This window comes from Taeniopygia guttata, chromosome 35 (genome assembly GCF_048771995.1).
Source record: "Taeniopygia guttata chromosome 35, bTaeGut7.mat, whole genome shotgun sequence".
Taxonomy (NCBI): Eukaryota; Metazoa; Chordata; class Aves; order Passeriformes; family Estrildidae; genus Taeniopygia; species Taeniopygia guttata.
Window position 1 is genome coordinate 3,853,320 of NC_133060.1, and position 24,580 is coordinate 3,877,899.

At 52.4% G+C, this 24,580-nt stretch overlaps 2 protein-coding genes and 1 pseudogene across 3 annotated transcripts; 2 read left to right on the forward strand and 1 right to left on the reverse strand.

Annotated features, from left to right (window-relative positions):
- The first annotated feature begins 300 nt into the window (after window positions 1–300).
- Window positions 301–3,191, forward strand: LOC140681393 (uncharacterized). The gene is made up of 3 exons (XM_072921181.1): window positions 301–553; window positions 1,219–1,297; window positions 1,482–3,191. Exons 2-3 carry the CDS (start codon window positions 1,246–1,248, stop codon window positions 2,312–2,314), a joined length of 885 nt encoding a protein of 294 aa, XP_072777282.1. The 5' UTR covers window positions 301–553; window positions 1,219–1,245; the 3' UTR covers window positions 2,315–3,191.
- Window positions 3,192–4,848: 1,657 nt separating this feature from the next.
- Window positions 4,849–24,580, forward strand: part of LOC140681371 (class II histocompatibility antigen, B-L beta chain-like) — a 51,631-nt pseudogene continuing 31,899 nt past the window's right edge.
- Window positions 19,797–22,626, reverse strand: LOC100225145 (class II histocompatibility antigen, B-L beta chain). Of its 2 annotated transcripts, none has more exons than XR_012052564.1 (5): window positions 22,380–22,626; window positions 21,812–22,081; window positions 20,831–21,063; window positions 20,077–20,183; window positions 19,797–19,978 (listed from the first exon to the last, which is right to left on the reverse strand). XR_012052564.1 is itself a non-coding variant. In XM_041712671.2 (5 exons), the coding sequence occupies exons 1-5, from the start codon at window positions 22,597–22,599 to the stop codon at window positions 19,970–19,972; spliced, it is 882 nt and encodes a 293-aa protein (XP_041568605.2). In that variant the 5' UTR covers window positions 22,600–22,621; the 3' UTR covers window positions 19,797–19,969. The 2 variants fall into 2 exon arrangements, 1 of the variants encoding a protein (XP_041568605.2); XM_041712671.2 differs by having other exon boundaries at window positions 20,788–21,063; window positions 22,380–22,621.

The following is a 24,580-nucleotide window of genomic DNA, read 5'->3' on the forward strand; positions in this document are numbered from 1 at the left end:
CCGTCCCCCCAGACCCCATCTCGGCTCGGGCTGACCCTCCCGCTCCGTTCGGGTTCCCCCGCTCCGTTCGGGGTCCCCCCGCTCCGTTCGGGGTCCCCCCGCTCCGTTTGGGGGTCCCCCCGCTCCGTTCGGGTTCCCCCCGCTCCGTTCGGGGGTTCCCCCGCTCCGTTCGGGTCCCCCCGCTCCGTTCGGGGTCCCCCCGCTCCGTTCGGGGTCCCGCCGCTGCTCTGCTCCGTCCCCGGCCGGGCGGGTGGGCCGGACCGCGGGGAGCTGAGGGCAGCGGGCAGAGGAAGAGGAGGCGCCGGAAAAGGAGGAGAAGCAGGAAAAGGAGGAGAAGCAGGAAGGCGAGGAGGGCGAGCGGCCTTCATTCGTGTTCCTGCCTTGGGTTTATCTCTCGCACGGGAGGCCAGCTCCTGCCGCTGCCCGGTCTTCCCAAAGGAGAAGAAACGTAGAAGGAAGAGGAAGAGGAAGAAGAGGAAATTCGCGTGTCCACCGCGCCCTGTGTCCGCAGCCCTCCCGGCCCGTGGAGCACCTGCCCCGCCGCATCCCACAGGTGACCGGGAGGGAGAACTTGCCCCAGATCTCTTGGGCGTCCCCGGGAGGTGTTTTTTCCGGGGGGGATCACGGCCGTGCCTGTGGGCAGAGCCCAGGATACTGCGGGGAGGATGCGGGATCCCGCACGCCGCACGGAGATCGCCCGGCGGGGTTAAGGGACATCAGTTCTGGCTGCCCCTGGCGTGGGAGAGCAGAGAGAGGCGATGCCGGGTTGGAATACCCCCGGCGGACTGGAAAGGAGGAAGCACAGAGTTAACGGGGAGGGCAGGATCCCCTCGACCTGAAACGGGGGACTGGGAGGGGAGACGTCCCCGGCATTCTGGGGTTAGGCGAGCCTGAAGAGTGGGAACCCTGGGACCCCCAGCAGTCGAAACAGAGACTGAGAGGAGAAGGGACCCCTAGGATCTCTGAAACTTCCAGCAAGCCTCAGCGGGACCCAGGAGAGGGAAGACCTCCAGGACCTTAAAAGGGAGAGACTAGCGAGGGGGGAATCTTGGAGGGCTCCTTTGCTGAATCTTAATATTTTGGAAAGGTTTTTATTCTGCTTCATGGTGTTTTGGAGGTTCTCATGGACACAAGATTCCTGGTGATTTCTAGAAATGGACTTGGGCAGGAGGAACCTCCAGTTCAGCACACTCACACGTTGCTTTCCCCCAAACCCAGGGTTTGTCATTCCTAAAGCTTGGCTGAATGGAGGAGGAGGCTGTGAGGAAGAGGAAGATACCCCAGGACCCCCAGGCAGGTGAGGAGGAAGTCAGTGCCCCTTTCCCCCTCTCTCCTGCTCCACCTCCCAGCCCAGCACGCCCCGGCTGCAGGACAGCCCCGCTGCCGGTGCCCTCCTGCCGGGGACGCTCTGGGGGGATCTCCTTGCCCTTCCCTGTGGCACGGAGGCAAATCCCATCCTCTCCTTGTCCTTCCTCCCCCAGGCAATGAGCTGGAGGCAGCGATCAAGGAGGAGCAATCCTCCTGGCAGAACATTGCAGAAGAGGCCGTTTTGAGCACTTCCACAGCACAGGAATCCCATGGGGAAGAGAAGCCCCAGAGATCCCGCACGAGGAGGGGGTGCAAACCCAGCCCAGAGTGCTTCAAGGAGGAAAGAGACCCCCTGTGCCAGGAAGGTGGCCAGAGCTTCAGCTGGAACTCGGAGCTGGTGAAGAAGCCTCACAATGGGGAGAAGTCCCACAAATGTTTGGAATGTGGGAAGAGCTTCAGCCGGAGCTTCCACCTCCTCCGCCACCAGATGATCCACACAGGGGAACGCCCCTATGAGTGCTTGGAATGTGGGAAGAGCTTTAGCCGGAGCTCTTGTCTGATCCGCCATCAGGTAATTCACACGGGGGAACGGCCCTACAAGTGCAAGGAGTGTGGGAAAAGCTTCAGTGACCGCTCCAACCTCCTCACCCACCAGCGCCTGCACTCCAGGGAACGGCCCTTTGAGTGTGGGGAGTGTGGGAAGAGCTTCAGCATCAGCTCTGACTTGATCCAGCACCAGAAGATCCACAGTGGAGAACGGCCCTACGAGTGTCCTGAGTGTGCAAAGAGGTTTCGGACCAGCTCCCATCTCCTTCTGCATCAACGGATTCACACGGATGAGAGGCCCTTCCGCTGCCCCGACTGCAGGAAGGGCTTCAAACGCAACTTCCACCTGACCCTGCACCGACGCATCCACACTGGGGAGAAGCCCTATGAATGTCCCGAGTGTGGGAAGAGCTTCTCCTCCAGCTCTGGCTTGGCCCGACACCAACAGTCCCACTTGTAAAGGAAGCCCTGCTGTGGAGGCTCGAGGGCCTACCACTGAGCTGTAATCACCAGGATCAAAGAAAGACACCTCTTTGAATAAAATGGTCTCACTTGTTGGAGAAGATTAAATGGGAAAGCCTTATGAATATAATTGCTTAGCAAAGGATTTGGAAAATATAGAGACTGTAAGTGAAACTGAGATGAGAACGAGCTTTGAGATTTTGGACCTTGGTGTCTAAGCACTGGTGGACAGTGGTGTAGCTGGTAGAATGTAACTTCCTTTTTTGACCCACAGACAGATCCAAGGGTTAGATAAAGTGTTCTGTCTCATCCCTCAAAAATGAATAGTTTATCCCCCACCTGTAACCCTCACCTGAAGTATCATCTATCTGTAATCCCATTGGTCCAAAGTAGTACTCCGCACCCACTCTCAAGCCTCCTTGATAAGGTGTACCCAGGAGACCAGAGCCCCTTCTCCTGCCCCTTCTCCTGCACTCTCTCCCTCCCCTTCTCTCTGCCCTCTTGGACCCTCTCTTGGAAATCTCTCTCGCTGTCTTGCCCTACCCCCACTCCTTGGGGCCTGCTTCGAGCTGCGGCTGGCAGGACCCCACAATACACTGTACATCCTCATGTCGGTCTCAGATTCAGTCAAAGAGGGAAATGGAGAGTTTCTAACCAGGCAGAAGCCTGGGAACCTGTTGGAAAAGAATGTAAATAAGAGTTGTATCTCCTTGTTGTTCACGTTGTTTATAGCTATAAAGTTCTATCACTGTGTGTCATGCACTCTGAACCAATGGTGTGGTTGTTTTCACTTCAGGACCAATGCATTTGGCCTGGATGAAGCTCTGCATAAAGAGCGATGCATTTTGAAATAAATCAGAGTTTCACTCTCTCAACCTTCTGACTCAGTCTCTTCATTCCTGTCCTGCCTCAACAGCGTCATCCTAAGACCTGACTTCAGAGATTTCTCATCTCCGTCCGTCCTGACTGTCCAGGACCAGCCCTTGCCACTCTCACTCATGGGCATTTGCAGGCTCATGTTAATGCACCAGCTTTTATTGGTATCACCCAGTTCAACTGCTGTTCTTTCCTTATAGGTACTCCCCCTAGAACGTTCTCCCCTCTCTTGTCCCCTATTGATCCCAGTTTACTGCAGTGCCCCACCTCTGTTATCTCATTGTTTCCCCGCTTGGCTGCCCCTCCTCTGTGTCACTTTACTCAGTTCCCACTGGCCCTTGACCCTCATATCCACCTCTTTTCCCCCCATGTGAAACCTTGTGTTCTCAGCCCCATTTTGTCTCTGTCTCTGGACCCTCTTCATCACAATAAATGACGTTTAGAGAGCCACACAAAGACCCATCTCTGGCCTTGTTTGTCAGCAGGTTAAGCAAGCCTGCCCTGGGCTCTGGGAGTCCAGGTCACTCACAGAGGCTCCTTGTGGACACGCTGCAGATGCCCCGACTTTGGGAAGAGCTTTGTCTGCTGCTCCAACTTCATCACCCATCAGAGGACCCACACTGGATGATTCACAGTGACCCTCACTGGGCCAAGACCTGGTGTTCCATGACACAGGTGGCCTGTGTCCTGGGTTTGTGTGGCCAGGTTTTGGAAGTAGAGGGCTACAGGGGTGGCTTTTCTGAGAAGCTGTCAGAAATTTCCCTGTGTCCAGCAAAGCCAGCACCAGCTCCTGAATGGACCCACAAGTTGCCAACACCAAGCCCATCAGAGATCGCAGTGACACCTCAAGGATAATGGATTCAAGAAAGAAAAAGTTCTGGTGCAGAGTAGGAACACGTGAAAGGAGCAGCTCTGCAGTGCAGACATGCAGGGCAGTGCAGGAGGGGCAGGAGTGCTCCAAGTGCCGGAGCTGGGATTCTCCTGCAGCCCCTGCAGGAGCCCACACTGGAACAGGGGGATGCCTGGAAAGGATGTGAGCCCGTGGAAAGCCCGTGCAGGCCCAGTCGCCTCCATGCAGGGCTTTGTGGATCCCTAGGCAGAGGAGCCCACACTGGAGCAGCTTTGCTGGAAGGACCTGAGGCCCTGTGGGGACCCACCCTGGGGCAGAGGAAGGAGTTCCAGCTTCTCTTCCTGGGCAGCAGCAGGAACAAGGTGCTATGAACTGACCATGACACCCATTCCCATCTCCCCGTGCTGCTGGAGGGAGGAGGGAGAGCCTGGGAAAGGGGGAAGGCTGGGGGAAGGAGTTTTTAAGTTTTCTTCTCCTTCTCATTATCCTGCTCTGTTTTGGTTGGTAATAAATTGAGGTCCTTTCCCCGGGGTGACTCTGTTTTGCCTGTGACAGTGTTTGGGGAGCAATCCCTCCTGGTCCTTATCTCAATTCCTGCAGTCCACACGGGGAGGGGCCCCAATCTCCCTTTCCATCCCTGGAGAGCAAATGGGGGCTTCCCCTCACACAGCAGCTGTGCTGGAGTGGCTGTGTGGCAGAGTGGGCGCTGGAAAGGGAGGTCCAGAGTGGCCCCCTGAGCTTCCAACCTGCTGTAAGGTGGTGGGGGTAGGGGGGTGCCTCCTCCAGCTTGCCTCCTTGGCCACACAATGGTGTTCCTGTGGATGGGAAAAGTCCAGTGTTACCTCCTGAACGGCCCTGAGTGAGTGAGGTTCATGGACAAGAACATCCATAACCTAAAGCAGCTCCAACACTTCAGCAGTGATTTGGGCACTTTTTGGGGACACTCCATATGGGAACACCCAGGCTCAATACTGGAACACCCAGCTGGAATTACTGGAGAAGAGATGGGCTCAGGTACTGCAGTACAGGGACACATACTAATGGCACAACTACAAGATCATGACCCCAATCACCTGGCATGAGCTGCCCTCTTTTTGAGGAAAACTCTCCTAAATCTCCACAAATATCCCCAAATCCTCCTGAATATCCCCCTAAATCCCAAATTCTCATTGAAATCAAACTGAAAGAGTTGGGGTTTGGAGATCTTTGTTTAATTACTTTATTTTAACCCAAATGTCATCTGTTTGTAAGAGATGAAAATGTCTCAAAAGAAAACAAAGGCCCAAATAGAAGGATTTACATGTCGATGTCATGGGAGTATCTCTGATGCTGTGTTGTTTGGGTAGGAAGAGCTCTTTGATTTGAATAGTTAGGTCTTTGCACCAATCCATCACCACTTGTCTGTGGAAGACACCTGTGGGCCGTAGAGAATTATAATAATGGAATTAAAAAGACCTCGTAGTTGCAAAAGACCTCAAAGATCATCCGGTTTTGCTTGATGCTTCCTGAAGAAATGAGTGGTGGTCGCTGGTGAGATTTTTTGGGGTCTAAAGTCAACAAAACTGCTCTTCCCAATGAATTTCCAATGTTGGTCTGCATTCTAATGGATGTTCCTTCCCCTGTGTTCATCAAGATGCCTGTGGGGAACAAGGAGGGTGTGGAGACCACTAGCCAGATGTCTTCCAATGTGGATCACTTGGAACGTGGGTTAGCAGGTCTTTGCCCTATGTGGTTCACTGGGAATATTGGTCAACATATCTTTTTCTGTTGTGGACCACTGATTCTCTGCCCAATGGGGGTCACTGTGGATCATCCAATATTTGTCCTCTGATGAGTGTTACAGTTGGACAAAGCTCTTCCTGCAGTCAGGGCACTTGCAGGGCTTCCCTTACAAGTGGGACCACTGGTGTGAGGTCAAGGCACCACTCTGGGTGATAAGGTGGGAGCTCTAGTTGAAGCTCTTCCCACACTTGGGACACTCACAGGGCCATTCCCCAGTATGGACCTTCTGGTGGCAGATGAGGTGGAAGGGGTCACTGAAGCTCTTCCCACATTCCAAACACCTATAGGGCAGTTTCACTGTGTGGATCTTCTGATGGCAGATCAGGATGGAGCTCTGAGTGAAGCTCTTCCCACATTCCTCACACTCATAAGGCCATTTCCCATGTGCACCCACTGGTGAATGAGGAGGTCTGAACTGTTGCTGAAGCTCTTCCTACATTCCAAGAAGCACTTGTAGGGTTTCTCTTTGGTGTGAATGTGCTGCTGGACCCCCAGGTCAGAGCTCTGGCCAAAGTTCTGGCCACCTTCCTGGCACAGGTCTTTCCTCCTCAAAGTACCCTGGGCTGGGTTTGCAGGCGCTCCTCATGTGGCATCTCTGGGGCTTTTCCTCCCCTTTGGACTCCTGCGCTGTGGAGCCACTCAAAACCGCCTCTTCCACGAGGTTCTGCTGTGGGGATTTTTCTCCCTGGTCTCTGTCTGCAGCTCATTGCCTGGGGGAGGAAGGACAAGGAGAGGATGGGGTTTTCCTCCATGGCAGAGGGAAAGGGAAGGAGATTCCCAAATCCATCCCTGGCAGAACAGTGTCAGCAGGGGTTGTCCTGCAGCCCAGGGCAATTTTCAGCGAAAAGTTAGAGCAGGGGAAAAGGAGCAGTGACTTTCTCCTGACCTGCCTGCGTGTCCTGGGGCATCTTCCTCTATCGCAGTCTGGCTTGCTGCAACCCCGAGTCCACTCCATCTGGGGGGAATGTGGCAAAATAGAGGAATGGGAACAATGGACTTGCCTGAAAAATAGAGAACAGCAAAATAGCAAAATAACAAACACAGAAACTGCACAATCTGAGGGGCAAGATCAAATGACAGGGGGGCGTGACAAACATAACAATATATAGGGGTATTCTGAGAGCCGGGTCCAATCAGGAACACAAACTTGGAACATTACCTTACATGTGACAGGTTCCGAACCACCTGAGAACCAGAACCAGAAACATGACCTAATATAGAATAGTTCTATTAACATACTCTGCCGGATCGGTCCGTGTCTCACAAACGAGATGGGACCCTGACTGACTTAGGATTTATTGTCTGTCTGTATCATACAAGCAAAAAGCAAGAGACACAGAGAAACAACAACATCCATGCAAATCCAGATCAGAGATAAGATGGCAGCTTATGCAAAGCCTTTTTCTACTTATTCTTTGAACCAATAGCGTAAAAGAAAAAGTGTAAAGTCATTATACTCTAACCAATAAGAAAAGGACCCACGTGGGTTTAACATTAACAAAAGGACTGCTATGAATCTCAAACAATACACAGTAATAAATTATTTAAGATTGAAACTTTTTCTATCTTTGGAAAGCATATATCTAGGACTTTTCACATCCTGAACTATCAATAAGTTCTTGTTCTTTCTTGTTCCGTATGATAAATATAAATGTATTCACTTGGTTCTTAACTTCCTAGCTTCCCATGAGAAGGTTTAGAAATTTCCCAGCCTTTCTTAGCTTTATGTCTACTTTCTGGGGCCTTTTTGCACTTTCTAAAGTCTTTTACCTTTTTATATTCCTACAACATACCATCAACATACTAATTCTTATGACCACACTCTTCTTGCCATGACCTGACCAGATATCTCTCTTTCAGTATCCTGTTTCCCATGGTCTCAGGTTGATGCCTCCTGTATATGCCACTGAGGCTGAACCACTATTCATCCCAGCTGGCTGCGTTCCTACATTCCTCTGTCTTGCAGCCTCCTCCTCCATCTGGCCAAGTTTTGGAGTAAGAAATCCTTTTTTGGGAGGATAAACAAGGTGTGAACATGTTGAGTTTGAGGTTCCTTGTGCCCAAGTTTATCTCTAGAAGTCACCAGGTATCTTGTGTCCATAAAGATTTTCAAAACACTGAGATTCAGCCCAAAACCCATCTCTGGTCTCTCAGTTTTGAGGTTCTCAGGGCTGCCCCTGACTGTGCTGCTGAATGTCCCACGTGTATTAGGGATTCCCTGTCTCAAGCCTGCTAGCAGTCCCAGGAACTGGTCCTCTTCAGACTCCCCCTTTTTCCAGCTTACACTTCAGTGAGCTCCATGTCCCTCTGCACTGTTGGGCTCCCTCCCCTCCTGGCCCCCCATTCCAAGTTCTGGGGTACCTGGGGCTCTCCCCTATCCATGTTACCCCCACCTCCAGTCTGCCAGGGCTCCCACAGTTCCAGTATTGCCTATTTCCATTTTCCCCAGTCCAGGGGTCCCAGGCTTTCCTACATTCAGCTCTCCCGGGGATTCCCCAAAACCAGTGTTCCACACCCCTGTCCAGCGCTGGGCAATTGCCAGCAGCAGCCCCAGGGACGTCCAAAAATAACGCTCTTGGGGACTGCCCAAGATATTTGAGGCAAGCTCCCTCTCCCTGGTCACCTGAGGGATGTGAGGAGCCAATCCTCCTGGGGCAAGGGGCTGCAGTTGCAGCAAATGGTGGATGCACATGATGCCTCCTCTCCCTGCTCTTCCTCCTCTTGCTCATCCTCTTCGTCCTCCTTTGTCTGTGGGCCAGGGGCTCTCAGGTCAGCTGGACATGATGGGAGCTGGACATGATGGGAAAACAGCAGAAGAGGGGGGAAATACAGGAGGGATCCCTAAAAGGAGCAAGAGAGAGGGTAGGCCACCCCCAAACTGACCAGAGGGGATCTGGGGTTGTGGAGGACAATGGGACAGGGGTGGGAGAGGTGGTATAAGAGGTGGTGGGTCAGAGCAAACGTGTTCTTATGGGGGTCCCTTCGTGTTCCTCATCACTTAATCCCCAGAGTGGTTCCCGGGGACTCTGAGGGGGTAGATCCACTCTAGGGGTTTCCCAACCCTCCATCCACTGGGGGATTCCCTCCACCCAGCAGCCAGTGCTGTGGTGGCCATGTGGCAGAGTGGGGTGTGAAAAAGGGGGCAGGGGTGGCCTATGAAGCTCCCAACCTGCTGTGGGGTGCGGGGGGTTGCTGGGGATTGAGTTGCCACTGATCTGCCTCTCTGCCCATAGAGGGGTGTTCCAGTGGATGGAAAAGGCTGAGTGTCACCTCCTGAATGACCCTGAGCAGGTGAGGTCTGTGGACAGGAACATCCAAAACAAGCTCAGACTCTATGGCAGGGACACCTCCCTCCACCTTCACTACCAACCAGCACCAGCACAAAGGGAATGGCCCTACAAGCGTGGGAAATGAGCAAAGAGGTTTCAGAGCAGCTCGGATTTCATGAAGCATCAGTGGACGTACTCAAGGAAGAGCCCGTCCACCTTTCCCCAAGCCAAAGCATGATCTGAGAAATGTTCTTTAGGCCTTAGCCTTGATGATCAGACCCAGGGCTCAGCTCCTCTGGGGCTTACCACAAACAGTATCAGCTCCAGGAACTCGTACTGTCCAAAAAGCTCCTGCTTATTAACTAACAGCCTTGGAAACTTTTTTTTTTTTTTTTCCTGAATAATATCCCAGATGGGATCATATTTTAGTTCTCAACCTTTCCCAGAGAGTCACTGGCCTGAACTGGGACCAGGATGGAAAATGTGATTAAAACCCATCTCTTGGGCCCTATAAACAGCAGCCCTGAGTGGGAGACCCTTGTGTTACAGTACAAGCTGGCTTCTACTGGGCAATTTCACCCAGTCACATTCTACCCTAAGCTGGAGACATCTCACTGGTCAGAGAACTGGGAGGTGTTAAGATCAGATGAAGGAGCAGTTTAGACAGAGGCGTTTCAAATCCCCTGTATAAAGCTGGGTTCAAACAATAAAGCTCTCTCTATTGCCACTTGTAACTCTGAAGTGTGTCTCTGACCACCAACTCCACGTTATACCCTTGGAACTCTCCTGGGCTGCAGTACCTGTGACAGTGACCTCCCTGTGCTGGGGCCTCTGCAAGCTGGGATCTCTCCCATTTGCTGCACTCGGGGCATCCCCGTCTGATGATGGGTCCTGGGCTGAGCCCACCCGCTCCTCAAGGTCCCACCCTGCACCTGGTGGGAAGATGAAAAGGCATCTGAAGGGAGAATTCCACTGGATTCCACGGGAATTTCCCACAGGGACCTCGTACAGACTCCTCCTGTCCATGTGTGTGTGACACTGAATATGCCATAGGAAATGTCCTGGGAATGCTGCTCTCCTGGAGTAGGAAGTACGTAAGATTTGTAAGTCAGTGGGGCCTGTGGGTGTGTTCCTGTTGTGGTGTAATAAATTCTATGTGAAGTTACTGATTAAGTTTCAGTTAAGTGCTGTTAAGTTTAAGTTAAGTGCTATTGGGCCTTTAAGCATAAACTGTTCAAATCCAGGCTCAGTTCTGTACAGGGCTCTACTCTGACCCTTGTGACTCAACAGTGCGTTCTTCCACATTCCTTTTTATCCTTACCCTTTTCTATCCTTTTCTCTTCCCCGCTCCTCAGTCCCCCCGTCCCACCCCAGCATCCAATAAAATGGTTTTGGGTTTATTTCCATTTGAATTGATTGATACCAAGCGATACCAATGAAAAGCTGGTGGGAGGGACCAAGCTGACTGGATCTTGGCTCGGCAAAGGGGCTGGGTTTGGGATGCTTGGCCCCCCTGGCTGGGTTTGGGATGCTTGGCCCGGCCCCTGGGCCAGGTCCCTGGCTCACCCAGCACCACAGGGTCCTAAAGCATGCTGGTGCTACTGGCTTTTTTGGGGGGAAAAAAAGTGGAAAGAGCTGCGTCTTCATTGACATCTTAAAGTACTGGAAAGCCACGAGTCAGCCTTGGCCTAAGTGATTGAATTAAGGGCTGTGGCCGTGGCATTTCAGAGATTCCTCAAGTGCTTCTGAATTTGGTCAATTCTACTCAATTGTTTTGAAAACTTTAAGGATGCAATTTGGACCTGAGTTCTATTTCATTACTCAAGTTGTCCATTGAGGACATGACTGCATGGGCCAGAAGCCTTGCATGATTCTTCGACCAAGTGCACACACCTTGCAAAACCAATTTCAATGAATGCCAACCAAAGCTTGACCTGCTGCACCTTACTGGCTGGGAGAAATCCCAGAGGCCTAAAGGCTTTGTAGCTGTGGCAAACAGATGTTACTCATCTTGCCAAATTCCAATTTGGCTGATTTGGGTATGTGCATGCGTTTGTTAATACCTTCTTTTCTGTCATGTGGGCATCTGCTCACACTGGGAAATTGGTTTTGACAAGTTGGACTGCCAATCCTTTGGCAGACTGACAGTGGGTTGTTACCATACTAGAGTTGGCAACTGATTTCTTGGAATTTATAAGTTTGGAATCTCCTTGACTGTTCTGAGCCAATATCCAAATTGCGGTTTTGATTGACAGTTGATAAAACTCTTGAGCTGTGTTTGTTCTCTTTCCTGCAAAGGGCCCTGCAGGAGGTCAAGAAGCACTACCTCCTTCTTTAAAAAAAAAGGGGGAATTGTGGATATTCTCAGTTCAGTCAGAGAGAAAAAGAGAAAGATTTCTGCCAGGCTGAGCATGGGGAAAAGTCTGGGAGGAACATAAACCATCTGTTATCTTGTTTTCTGTCCATATTGTTTATAGATATGTTCTGCCGCACTGACCTCAGTCCAGTGTACCAATCAGGTGAAATGTTTTTACTTTAAGACCAATGAAGTTAATCTTCACAATGTTCTCTATAAAGGAGTGTCATGGTTTGACACGGGAAGAGAATTTTTTTTTTGGAAGGAAGAGGTCCATCCAGTCAGGGGTCAGGTTTAGATACTGACACTTGGGGTGACCAATTGAAGGTGGACACGCCTCTGAGAACACAGAGGGGTTAAAAGCGGAATTCCCAGGAGGACTCGTTCTTCTTTGGTTCCGGTCACTGCATGGGACGGACCTCCCCTGCCCAGCCCGGGCTGGCTGGGGGAGGGGAGCCATGCGGCCTGCAGAGGTAGGCCAGGAGGTAAAGGATCGGAACCGGCTGGGCCAGCTCCTGCGGATGGAAGGGTGGAGAACATCTGGGATGTTTTTGTTCCCCCTCCCCTAAGCTAGAGGGAAAAGAGATAGAGAGCCAGCAGACACCTGGGAGTTTGCCGGCGGAGGAGAAGGAGAAGGAGAAGGGGGAGGGAAGATGCCCAGCGTGGGAGAAGGGAGATGGAGTCCTGGGCTGAGATTGCAGCCGTCCGGGGAGTCTGGGAATTTTAACCCTTTCCTGTGAAATGAAGGCTTTATGAAATATTACTCCTCCTGAATTTGAAGAAAAGAGAGACAGCCTGAAACCTCAGATGTTCAGAGAAGAAGGTTGGGGGCAGATGATAGAGTGGCCTTTGGCTGGACTCTGCTTGTTCACCATAGACTGAACCACTCTTTCTTTCAAGAGGGACTGCATTTTAAGGGGATGCATTGGTGAGCCAAGAGACCTTCTGCAGCAACTACCAGTTTTGGAGTGGACAGAGAGAGCTGAGGAGGGTGTGAGGATGCCCTCCGTCTTCAGAGAAGAAGAGAAGGCGATCTCTGTCTTTTGGACCCTCGGCCCCAGGGAAAAATGTGGGGGACTCTAGTCCCGAATTGTGATACTGGACTGTTGTTCCTGGTGGTCCTTGGCAAAGCATCCTTAAAGGGGCCCTATAAGCAGTCTCTGTCCATGCCCAGTGGTGAGAGCACTGTGACATGGAGAGGAGAGCGTCACAGTGGCCGGTGTGTCTGGGCGGTGCCACGTGTGACATTGGAAACAGAAGGGGTGGCAGTTGTGTTTCCTGGGGGTCTATGGTGCAAGGGGGACTCCTCTCTTCCCCAATGGACTCAGTATTGATTATATTGAAGGGTGAAAACTTGATTAAGGATCCAAATGGGTCTCGCTGGGGTTTGGTGGAGTTGGGTGGAGGGAGGAGAAATGTTTTGGAAGGTTTTAATTTCAAATTTTGTGTGTTTTTTTTTCTTTCCTTTCTTTTCCTTTTATAGTAGTAGTAGTAGTAGTGTAATAAAGTTTTTCCTTTGTTATTAAGTTTGGCCTGCTTTGCTCTGTTCTTGATCACATTTCACAGCATTTGATTGGTAAGTTGTATTTTCATGGGGCGCTGGCATTGTGCCAGCGTCAAACCATGACAAGGAGAGACATACTTTGAATAAACGATCATTCTTTGCCTTCTGAACATGGAGTCTTTTCATTCCCGTCCCTGCCTCAACAGCGACAATCTGCCACCAGAAGATCCACACTGAGGAACAGCCACACAAGTGCCTGAAATGTGGGAAGGACTTCAGTGACGGCTGCAACCTCATCATCCACTGGAGCCTCCACACTGGGGAGCAGCCCTTCAAGTGTGGGGAACATAGGAAGAACTTCAGCCGAAGTTCCAACCTCCTCCCTCACCAGCTTGTCCATACTGGGCAGTGCTCCTACCGGTGCCCCAACTGTAGAAAGAGATTCAGCTTCAGATCCCACCTGATCCACTGTGAGGAATGGCCCTACAAATGTCCTGAGTGTGGGAAGAGTTTTCAGAGGCGCTGCCATCTGGTCAAGAATGAGTGAACACACACAGAGGGAGAGACCCTTCTGCTGTGGGAAGGGCTTCAAACGCAACTCCACCCTCATCACCCACTGGCACATCCACACCAGGGAGAGGCCCTACAAGTGTCCTGAGTGTGGGAAGAGCTTCTTCTACAGCTCTGCCTTGATTTCACACCAATGGACTCATGAGTAGGGGATGCCCTACCAGTGCCCTGACTTCAGGAAGAGTTTTATCTCCTCCTCCAACTTCATCACCCACTAGAGGACCCATGTTGCATTATCCACAGTGACCCATATTGTGCAAAAACGTGGTGATCCACATTCCTGGTGATCCATGCTGGGGGAAAACCTGGTGACCTGTGTTCCACATGATCCACATTGGGAAGACACCTGGCTGGTAGTCTTCACCTCCTTCTGGTTCCCTGGGGCATGTGGATGAACACAGGGGAAAGAATGTCTATCAGGATGTGGACTGATGTCGGAAATAGAAGTACTGAGGCCTGAACAACAGGCCCTGCACCAAAGTTGTTCTCTAGATGAACCTTCCAACCAAACATTATATGATACTTTTATCTGCTAATTAGTGAAATATCAATGATCATTAGTGAAATATGTAATGTGATACAAATGTATTTATCTTTCCATGTTTAGGGGACGTTCAAGGCAATGAAATCAGATATCTGGTCTTGTTTGGAGGCACGTTGTCAAAGCCAACTCCCTTGGCTCATTCTTGAGCCCTGACCAAGCTTTGGGTGGAACCTAAATGCAGTGGATTGATGCTGAGTGGATGCCACGAACCCACATAAGCCACGTACTCACTCCCCTTGAAAACTGGACTGAAAGAGAAAAGGACCTGGAGAGACATCCCTCACTTAAACACCATCACAGGCAAAACAAGCTCAGCTTTGAGATATGAAATTAACTAACAAAATCAGAGCAGGATAATAAATAAAATAAGCCCTTAAAACCACCTACCCCCAACCCTCCCTTTCCCCCAGCTCTATCCCAGCAGCATAAGGAGACAGGGAATGGGGGTTAGAGTCAGTTCATCATCTGTGGCTTCTCCCACTGCTCAGGGAGAGGAGTTGTTCCTCTGCTGCTCTGTGGGGTCCCTACCACAGGAGACAGTTCTTCACAAACTTCTCCAGAGTGAGTCCATCCCATGTGTAACAGCTGTTTGCAAACTGCTGCAGCATGAGTCCATCACAGGAGCAATAGTCCTCCCCAAACTGCTGCAATGTGGGTCACCTTTCCACGGGGTTAGTCCTTCAAGAATCTTTATTAATCACTGTTGGCAATCTTTTGTACTAATTATTTGGTCCATTACTTATACTTCTTTAATTCTTTGCTCTTTTGAACTGTAGAAAATTATGCTTATTTCTTAAAGTTGTGTGTCTTGTGCTGACCCCATCAACTGGTAAAACAGAAATTCATTGGGAAGACTGTGTTTGTTAATCTGCATGCTCAGAGTTTCTTTTCTTTTGTGTTGGTTGTTTCTGGAGTTGGTGGCCATGAGTCAGTGGTCATTCTCTGCCCCTGGCAAAATTCCTTTTGACTGGAATTCCCTTTGACCCAGTCAGAGCTGATTTCACACAGTTGCTGGATTGGGCTTTCCTTGTGGCCCATAAATTCTGCGATCTCTGTGTCTATTCTCAGTGATTCATTCTCCTCCCCCAGCTTTGTTAATCTCCCCCAGGCCTGAGATAACACCTGAACAATTGTCCCACCTTGATCTTACCGACAGTCCAAGTGCCAGGTATGCACTGAGGAACATCGGGATATCGGAATAGCGGGGGAGGGCAGGAGGGGAGGGGGGAGAGAGGATTCAGTGGTCATTGGTGGTGGCAGCTGCCAGTGTGTCCATACCTTGGGGTGAACTTCATTTGACCAGTGATGTGCATATGAGCAGTTGCTTCTTTACACACTTTGCTGCAGTGGGAACTTTTGTGGGCATGCATTTCCCAGCATGGGTCACACAGATCTTGCCTCTGCCAAGTCTGGAGTCAGCACCTTCCTGTTACTCCATCATGTGCTTGTCTCATGGCAAAGTCCTTCTGTGACCTTAGCAGGGTTTGAGATGGGCAGCTCTGCTCCTCAGGTCCTTCACAGCCTGATCCATCACCCACCCACAAGTGACCTCACGCCTGCCCTGAGTGCTGGAGGAGCTTCAGCGACAGCTCCAACCTCAGCTGCCACCTGAGGATTCATCGTGGCAAGAGACTGATCTCCTGTGGGAAGAGCTTTGGCCAGAGCATGGACTTGATCTCCCACGGTAGGATCCACATCAAGGAGAAGTTCTGTGTCTGCCCAAGCTTTGCCCATAGGCCCCATTCAAATCAAGATATTTTGAAAGTGGAATTAAGCCATTTGGGGTTTGTATCAAGACATTTTGGAGTGGCATGGAGCCGTTTTCAGTGTGACTGTGTTGTTTTAAGATAATCGGTCAATCCCTCTTGGCTTTTGCTATGCACAGCAATGGAGAAGACTTCCCCACATCGCCACAGAATCCCAAAATCCTCAGGAATATCCCCTTGAACTCCAAATTCTCCCCCAAATAGCAGTAAAATTGGGAGGGTTTTACATGTTTTTTTTTAAACTTCTTTATTTTTACCCCACTTTCAGGTGTTTTAAGGGGATAAAGAGGAATCAAAAGAAAATTAAGGCCAAAACAAAAGTTGGCATTCAAAAGAAAATTAAGGCAAAAACATGCTGGCATTTTGTGTGAGTATCCATGGAGTTGGGCTGGGGGAGGGGGGGTGCAGGAGAAAGAGACTTTTTGAGGAGTTTCTACCCCATTGTCTCTCTCTGAAATCTTGGTCTTTGCTCCAGTCCATCACTGTGAAAGACACCCATGGGCCATGGAGAAGTAGAAATGTATTATTGAGTTGTAATTGTACTAATTGAAATAGGAGGCAAAGGAGATGGGATTAGGCAGGAGGAGGAAGGGGAGGAGGAATAGCAGGACATTCATGGATCCACTGCTCCCTGTATCTTCAGCCCTCCCCAGCCTGGGAGCATCATCCCCCCTCACCTCCCCCAGGTGACTGGGGGAGGGGAAGCTGGCCTCAAATATAGGGGGAGAGTGGGGGACTGTCTCTTAGTATTTGTTTTTTATGAAGCATTAACTGGCTTTTGCAGGACTCCAGAGCTGATCTGCAAATGTCCCTCGGGGGATACTGGGTTCCAGAGGTGACATTTGTCTGGGGACTCCTGGTGGCTGCTGCCGACCAAGCCATGGTGGTTGGCAGGGGATGTAGAACCCTTGGAGCTACGCGAAGATCAGTCAGGACCAGGGTAGGGGGGCCGGGAACACCATTTCTGGGGACTCCTCAGGAGAGCCAGGGTTGGGGGAAGGCCAGGACCCCTGGAGAGGGGAAAACTGAGAGAGGCAATACTGGAACTGAGGGACCCCTGACAGCCCAGAGAGGGGCAAAGCTCAGTGAGGCGTAATCTGGGAAGAGAGATTCAGGAGGGCTGAACCCAGGGATTCCCAGGTCCAACAGCAGTCTTGAAAGTGAGCAACCCTGGAGATGGGGATCCCCAAAATATAGGAGACCCCCAGCAGGCCAGACAGAGGGAAACTAAAGTGGAGACAACAGACTAGGGTACCCAGGCAGGTGAGGAGGAAGTCACTGCCCCTTTCTCCCTCTCCTCTGCTCCATCTCCCAGACCAGCACCGCCCCTGGCTGCAGGACAACTCTGGTGCAAACACTGTCCTGCCAGGGATGAACTTGGGGGATGTCCTTCCCCTTCCTTCTTGCATGGAGACAAATCCCCTCCCTCCCTCCCCAGACACTGACAGAGACCAGGGAGGACAAATCCCTGCACCAGAACCTCATAGAAGAGGCTGTTTTACGTGACTCCACAGCACAGGAATACAATGGGGAGGAAAAGCTACAGAGGTATCCTGTGAGGAGGGTCTCCAAACACAGCCCACAGTGCTCCAAGGAGGAAAGACACAGACAGCCAAGCTTCACCCAGACCTCTGAGCTGCTGGTCCTTGAGTGGTTTCACACTGAGATGTGCTACAGGTGCTTGGAATGTGGGAAGAGCTTCAGATGGAGCTGCTACCTGATCCGGCACCAAAAGATTCCCACAGGGGAATGGCCCAAGAAATGCTTGGAATGTGGGAAGAGCTTTAGCCAGAGCTCCTGTCTGATCCACCATCAGGTAATTCACACAGGAGAACGGCCCTATAGGTGTAGGGAATGTGTGAGCAGCTTCAGTGACCATTCCAACCTCCTCAGCCACCAGCGCCTGCACTCCAGGGAATGGGTCTACAAGTGTGGGAAGTGCAGGAAGAGCTTCAGCCAGAGCTCCCACCTGATCCACCACCAGAATATCCACACTGGGGAATAGCCCTCAGAGTGTCCTGACTGTGGGAAAAGCTTCACCCAGAGCTCTACCTGGACCTTACACCAATGGATTCACTGCAAAGGGAACTCCTGTGAGTGCCCCAAGTGTGGGAAGGGCTTCAAATGCTGTTCCAACTCCATTCCCCATTGGAGGGTTACCCGTTGGATGATCCACTGGGCAGAGACTTAGTGACCCATGTTCCTGGAAATCCACGTTGGGCAGTGCATTGCGTTTGTGTGATCAGGTTTTGGAAACAAGGTTGTTCCAGGGGTGGCTTCTGTGAGGAGCTTCCAGAAGCTTCCCCCATGTCTAGCTCCTGTTAGATCCATTCCTGAAGGCGAGGGTAACCCAGGTTCTGGTTCATGGATCCCCTGGTACAGATTAAAATGAAACAACAGGGATTGATATATGTTTATAAATATATCTCTGTTGGGTTTATTTTAGAACAATTTCTTTGCCATGTAAAACAGGTTTTGAACCCTTTTGGTTACCATCTCTAGCAATATTAAAATAACATTAGCATTACCAATAATATTAGCATTAAAATAACACAGTAAAACTTATAAGGGAAAAGAAAGTAAGAGTAGAAAGATACACAGGCACCAGCCCTGGATCCAGCAACAAAAATAGATTGTTGCAATGTCCTTGTCCTCGGTCTAAGTGATGGTCCCAGGAAGGATCCTTTGGGGGTTGGGAAAGCTCCAGAAACACCAATTTCTGTGGGTCAATAGGGATTTAGGTTTAGGTGAACGCCCAGGTGCCTCCCCTAAAGGGAGTTTTACACTGCCTGATGTCACACTGTGGATCCCGGGGCGCTCTGGGGGCTCTGATGGTTTATGGCCCCTCCTAAGATGTGGTCCCGCCTCTCCCAGCAGTGCAGCTGAGGCAGGTATGGCCCGTGAAAAGGGATGAAAACCTCCAGGCCTCTGTGTGAATGTCGTGGGCCTTCTGCAGGGGAGTTTCCAGAGCTGAGCCAGTTGTGTAAGGGAGGGCATTGCCTGCTCCAAAGCCCTGTCCCACCTGGCAGCATCTCTTTCTGATCAGCCTCTTCCCTTCCCTGGCTCCCAGCCCGGCTCATCGCCTCCCCTCCGGGGCTGGGTGTTCCCCCCTCTGCCCCTGGGCACCTCCTGTGCCCGTGGCCAGCAAAGCCCCGCTGCTTTTGCCACTGGTTTGAGCCTTTAACCCGGGACATTTCAGTCCTCAAAAGCCGAGAGGGATGGATGATGCCTCAAAACAACTCCATCCCACTGAAAATGGCTCAACTCCACCTCAAAACAACTCAATCCCACCTCAGAATTTTGGCGTATCTCCTGAGCCCAAATTACTCCCACTTGTGGATGTTCCTTGTCCCCAGATTTCACCCAGTTGTTGCCATCAAGGAAGTGGCAGTGGGCTTTTCCCCCAAAATGGAACACACTGTGTGGGAAAGGAGACAGGTGAGGGGGTGCCTCCCCTCACCCCCCAACAGATGCCAGCACCCCACATCAGGCTGGGGGCTCAAGGGACCACCCTGGATCCCCCATTCCCACCCCCCTCTGCCCCACGGCCACCACAGCACTGGTTGTTGGGTGGGGTCACCCCCACTGTGACCCCTCCAGGGAGGGACGGGGGTTTGGGGACCCACCCAGGAAGCTTCTGCTTACACCCTCCATCCCCCCCAGAACCCTGGGGAACAGCCCAAGAGATCCAGTGATGGGGACATGAAGGGACTCCCAGGGGAACTCCTTTGCCACTGTCCCCCCTCTCAAACACCTTTCCCATCTTCCCTGTGCTGCTCTCCCTCTCACCCAGGAGTTCCTTGCCCACAGCCGAGATGTGCTCCCAGCACCCAGAGTGGAGTGACACGCAGGGGACTCACAGGGCTCCCCGTTCCTGACCCACCCTGGGGCCGATTCTCCCCCTTCCCATCACAGTTTCCCTGTGGGCTCCCCCAAAATCTCTCCACACAGCTCGCCAGTAAATGGGATTGCCGTGAACTGGGAAGCTTTATTGGGAACACTGGGAGCAGGCGGGCAGGGGCAGAGTGACAGCAGGGCTGGGGGGACACACGACCCCCCAAAATCAGTGTGGGGATGGAGCGGGGGGGTTCTGGCCGGGCCCGAGGCCGCGGGGAGCGGCTGCGGCTGCTGGTGGCTCAGGAGCTCTGCGGGCAGAGAAAAGGGGGTGACACCGGGCTGGGGGCCCCGGGGGAGCACACACACTCTGGGGGAGGGAGACACGACCCCCGGGGGCCCCCCTGACCTTCTTGTGCAGGTAGAAGCCGAGCCCCAGCCCCAGGAAGACGAAGCCCAACACGAAGCCCCCAATCCCTGTCAGCATCTTGCTGTGGGCAGTGTCCGGCAGCATCTCTGGGGGGTCCGCAGAGATCAGGACCCCCCAAAACCTCTCACAGACACCCCAAGCCCCTCCAAGCACCCTCACACCCCTCCAACCCACCCAAGACCCCATGAGATCTCTTTCCACTCCCCATCCAACCTCCCTAATTACCACCCAAGTCCCCTCCCCATCCCTCCAGGACCCTAAACCCCCTCCCAGTTGACACCCATTTCCCAATGATCCCCCAAACGTTTTCCCAGTCCCTTCCCAGTCCCACCAGGACTCACCAACATCACTGTCAGTAGATTGAAGCACATTCAACTCCCATCCCAGCCCCCTTTTACATCCCCAAACTGCTTCCAGCCCCTCCAGCTCCATCAGACACCCTTCCAGTTACATCCAGCACCACCAGGATGTTTCCTCTCAGTAGCCACCAGGAAACCCCTAACTGCATCCCAGTCTTCCCAGTATCCTCCAAACCTCTTCTCTGCCCTCCCAGGCCATCCAAACCCTTCTCCCAGTTACGCCCTGCCTCCCTCAAACTTCCTCCCAATTACTCCCAGTTACTACCAACTCCATTCTCAGTCTCCCCAGTCCCACTCCCTGTTCCCCAGTGCTGTGGGGGCCAGGCTGTACCCCAGTGCCGGCTCAGGGGGTGCTCCAGGCTGACGTGCTCCACCTGGCAGGTGTAGGTGAGCCCGGCCCGGGTTGGGGTTTCCAGCAGCACCAGGAGCTGGTAGGTCCAGTCCCCGCTGGGGAAAATGTCGGTGGCCACCACAGAGAGCTCCTGCTGGCCCTGGAACCACCTCACCTGGATTTGGGCAGGGTAGAAATCCAGCACGGAGCAGAGCAGGCGGCCGGGGCCGGGTTGGGAGCTCGAGGGCACCAGCGAGATGGACACGCTGGGGGACACTGGGAGAGAGCGGGGACACTGGAATAAGATCCAGGTAAAATGGGAGACACGGGGAGGGGAGGGGGGAAGGGGTGGGGGGGCTCGGGTAACATTGAGAGGGATTGGGGAGGGACTAAAAGGGGGATGGAGAATGCTGGGAGGGCACTGGGAGAGAGGATGGAAGTCTGGGAGTGGACTAAGGACTGGGAATGGAATGGGAATGAACAGAGAGGGACTGGGAAGGAAGGGACTCCCTGGCACTGGGAGGGATTTCAGTGGCACTGGGAGGAACTGGGAATGAAGTGCGCGGCACCGGGAGGAACTGGGAATGAAGTGCGTGGCACTGGGAGGAACTGGGAATGAAGTGCGCGGCACCGGGAGGAACTGGGAATGAAGTGCGCGGCACCGGGAGGAACTGGGAATGAAGTGCGCGGCACTGGGAGGAACTGGGAATGAAGTGCGCGGCACTGGGAGGCCGAGTCCAGTGCGGAGCACTCGGCGCTGCGGGTCTGCCTGGCAACTGATGAGTCATCAGAGGGGCGCGATCTGATTGGCTGGCAGGCGGCAGCACCACGCCAGGCTGAGATGGACAGCCGGGAGGCACTGGGAGAGACTGGGATGGACTGGGAGAGATAGGGAAAGGTCCGGGGGCACTGCGGGGTGAGCAAGAGGCCACGGGGATGGGCACAGGAAGGGCTGACACGTATGGGGTTATTCCAAGGGAGGTTTTGAGGGGCTCTAGGGTCATTGCCGCTGTCCCGCGCTCACCTCTGCGCTCCGCGAGGAACGAGGTGGACAACTCGTAGTTGTGCCGGCAGTGTCTGTCCACCGCAGCCCGTCTGTATTCCATCCATTCCAGGTTGCTGTTCCAGTACCCGGCAACCTGCTCCCCATACGGCGTGTCCCCTACAAAGTGCCCCACGTCGCTGTCGAAGTGCACGTACTGCTCCCGGTTGTAGATGAACCTCTTCACGAACCTCACCCGCTGGGTGCCGTTAATGAAGTGACACTCGGACTTAACCATCTCCTGGAACACTCCTGTGTGTGCAGGACACAAGTCAGAGGGTGCCCCGCCAGCAGCCCCCAGCACCCCGCAGAAAACCACGAGCTCAGAGGCCCACCCCGGACACCCACTCTGTACCCCTTTTCCCCACGTGCAACCCTTCGTGGGCTTTCTTCCCGCGGTCCCTCTGCCTCTTTTCCACTCTCCTCCCATAACTCCCCAGTCAGCAGCACCACCCCCCACATCACTTTGAGGGTCCCACCTTCCCCTTGTCCCTGCACGCCCCACCGTTCCCACCCTCCCAACACTTCCCTTTCCGCCCCTCCTGCTCACCCGAGAGCTCCGCGTCCGCCCCTGAGGCGGCTCCCAGCAGCACCAGTGCCGCCAGCAGGGCCCGAGCTGCCGCCACACGGCCCATGGCCAGCGCCGGGCAGGGTCTGACTCCTCCTCCCTCCCCAAATTCCCCTGGCGGGGGGCGCTGGGGCGAGGGCGGGGGTGGAGTCCAGGTGAGGAGCTCTGGGCGCTGCGGGACCGCCGGCAACTGGGGAGTCATCAGCGCCGCGGGCTCTGATTGAACCGATATTGTTTGTACCTCTCTGAGAGGCTGAGGAGAGGTGGGGGAGGTGGAAGAAGAACCGGGAGCGATCCCGCCCCGAGCACCGGCACAGGGGCAACAGACCCATCCTGGGCACAGGGAGGGAATTTATTACCAACCAAACCACGGCAGCACAAGGAAAAGGGAAAGAAATCTCTCCAACAACTCCTCCCCACCCAACAGGGATCACCAGGAACCAGGACCAAGGATTACCAGGGCTGTGCCCAACGAGGGTCACCGGGGATCATCCAACACGGATCCTCCCATGGGGGATGGAGCTGCAGCAGCGCACAGAGCTCTTTCCACACTCAGGACACTCGTAGGGCCTCTCCCAGGTGTGGATGCGCTGGCAGGTGATGAGCTTGGAGCTCCAGCTGAAGCTCTTCCCACACTCCCCACACTCGCAAGGCCAAGTGCCGGTGTGGATCTTGTGGTCCTTAATGTGGTGGGAGTTCTAGCTGAAGCTCTGCCCACATTTCAAGAACTTGCAGGGCTGTTCCCTGAGGTGGATCCTGCGATGGGTGACCAGGTCAGACTTCCATATGAAGTTCTTCCCACATTCCAAGCACCAACAAGGATGTTCCTTGGTTTGGATCTTCTGGTGCTGGACCAGGTGGGGGCTCTGGCTGAAGTTCATTCCACATTCCAAGCACTTGTAGGGTGTCTCAGTTTGAGAGACGATTTAAAAGAGGACACTGTGGAGTGAGTGTTGTCCCCTCTACAGGGTTCTAATAATCCCTTTCCACCAATAGGAAATTAAAATTTAAATAGATGAAAGTGAAAAAAAAAAAACCTCCAACAGTTTATTAACAAACAGAATGACCACAGGGCAAGGGAAATGTAAGCCAAGGAATCTCAGAAAACGGGAAGCTGGACAGGACAAACACAGATCTGAACCAATGTGGTTAATCAAACCTTCTCCCCTTATTTGAGATAAGATGGTAGTTTATATAAGCTTCTACATAGTTTACAGATTACAAAGGCACTCTGATTGGCAAGCTAACATTGTTTCCCTTTTCTTTAAGGTGGCCAAACTTTTCACACTGCAGCTCTACTCTAATTCATGCTCGGATAGCTCATTACTTTGTAGTTACCTTAACAGAATTTCTGACTGCGCTACAACTGAATTCTCACTGCATCAAAGGCTTTGAGGCCCCACCAAGGCCGCTTATCAGGGCTTAGTCTGAGTGGGTAGCTCAAACCTCATTCCAAACATAAATCATGACCTCTCTCTCTCAGAAATTCTGTAACAGGGGGAAAAAAAAAAAAAGGTAAATAAATGCTAGATATTAAATTGTCAGACCTTATCCCCCACATGTGCTGTTAGACAAAAGACCCAAAATGCCAGAGAAATCCCCGCTCATGACAGCCGGCTTCTGGATCCCAGGGAAGAACCAACCAGGGGCTATCCTGAAGGAGATGGAAGCCCGGGGCTTGCACGGTGAAGCAGCGGGGCTGCAGCCTCGGGTTTCTCTCTTTTGGAGCCTTCGTTTGCATGAAGGTTTAAGGCACTTGACTGGCCCATGACAGCTCTGTCCAGGCTGGCTCCTTTTGCTTGAGGGGTGTGCACTTCACTTAGGTCTATTATGGTACATAGAGTACCCTATTTCTTATAACTACCCTTTTAACCCCTTTTACCATAACCAAACTAACAGTATATGCTTAACAATTATCAACTATTTTACAACCATTTCTAACCTATTTTTAACACCTGGCCCAAAAAAGCTTTTCAGGCAAACAGGAAACCACGGTGCACAGAGAGAGCTGAGGAAAGCCAAATCAGCTAGACACCAGTACAGTTGTTAGGGGTTGGGTTTTTAAATTTTCTTTCCTTTTTACTTGTGGATTTTTTTCCCATTGAGTTTCTAAGAAGCACTAATGGCCGGGTGCTTAAGATAGTGGGGAGGAGGAACTCCTCTAGTTTTCTGGGGAGTTTCCA

Excerpts from the sequence above, each read along its gene's own strand:
- LOC140681393 (XM_072921181.1), top strand. The coding sequence starts at position 1,246 with ATGGAGGAGGAGGCTGTGAGGAAGAGGAAGATACCCCAGGACCCCCAG. Across the intron at positions 1,298-1,481 it reads ACCCCAGGACCCCCAGGCAG|GCAATGAGCTGGAGGCAGCG; the intron begins GTGAGGAGGAAG and ends TTCCTCCCCCAG.
- LOC100225145 (XM_041712671.2), bottom strand. The coding sequence starts at position 22,599 with ATGACTCCCCAGTTGCCGGCGGTCCCGCAGCGCCCAGAGCTCCTCACC. Across the intron at positions 21,064-21,811 it reads GTTCCTCGCGGAGCGCAGAG|TGTCCCCCAGCGTGTCCATC; the intron begins GTGAGCGCGGGA and ends GCTCTCTCCCAG. Across the intron at positions 20,184-20,787 it reads CCCCCTGAGCCGGCACTGGG|AGATGCTGCCGGACACTGCC; the intron begins GTACAGCCTGGC and ends CGGACCCCCCAG.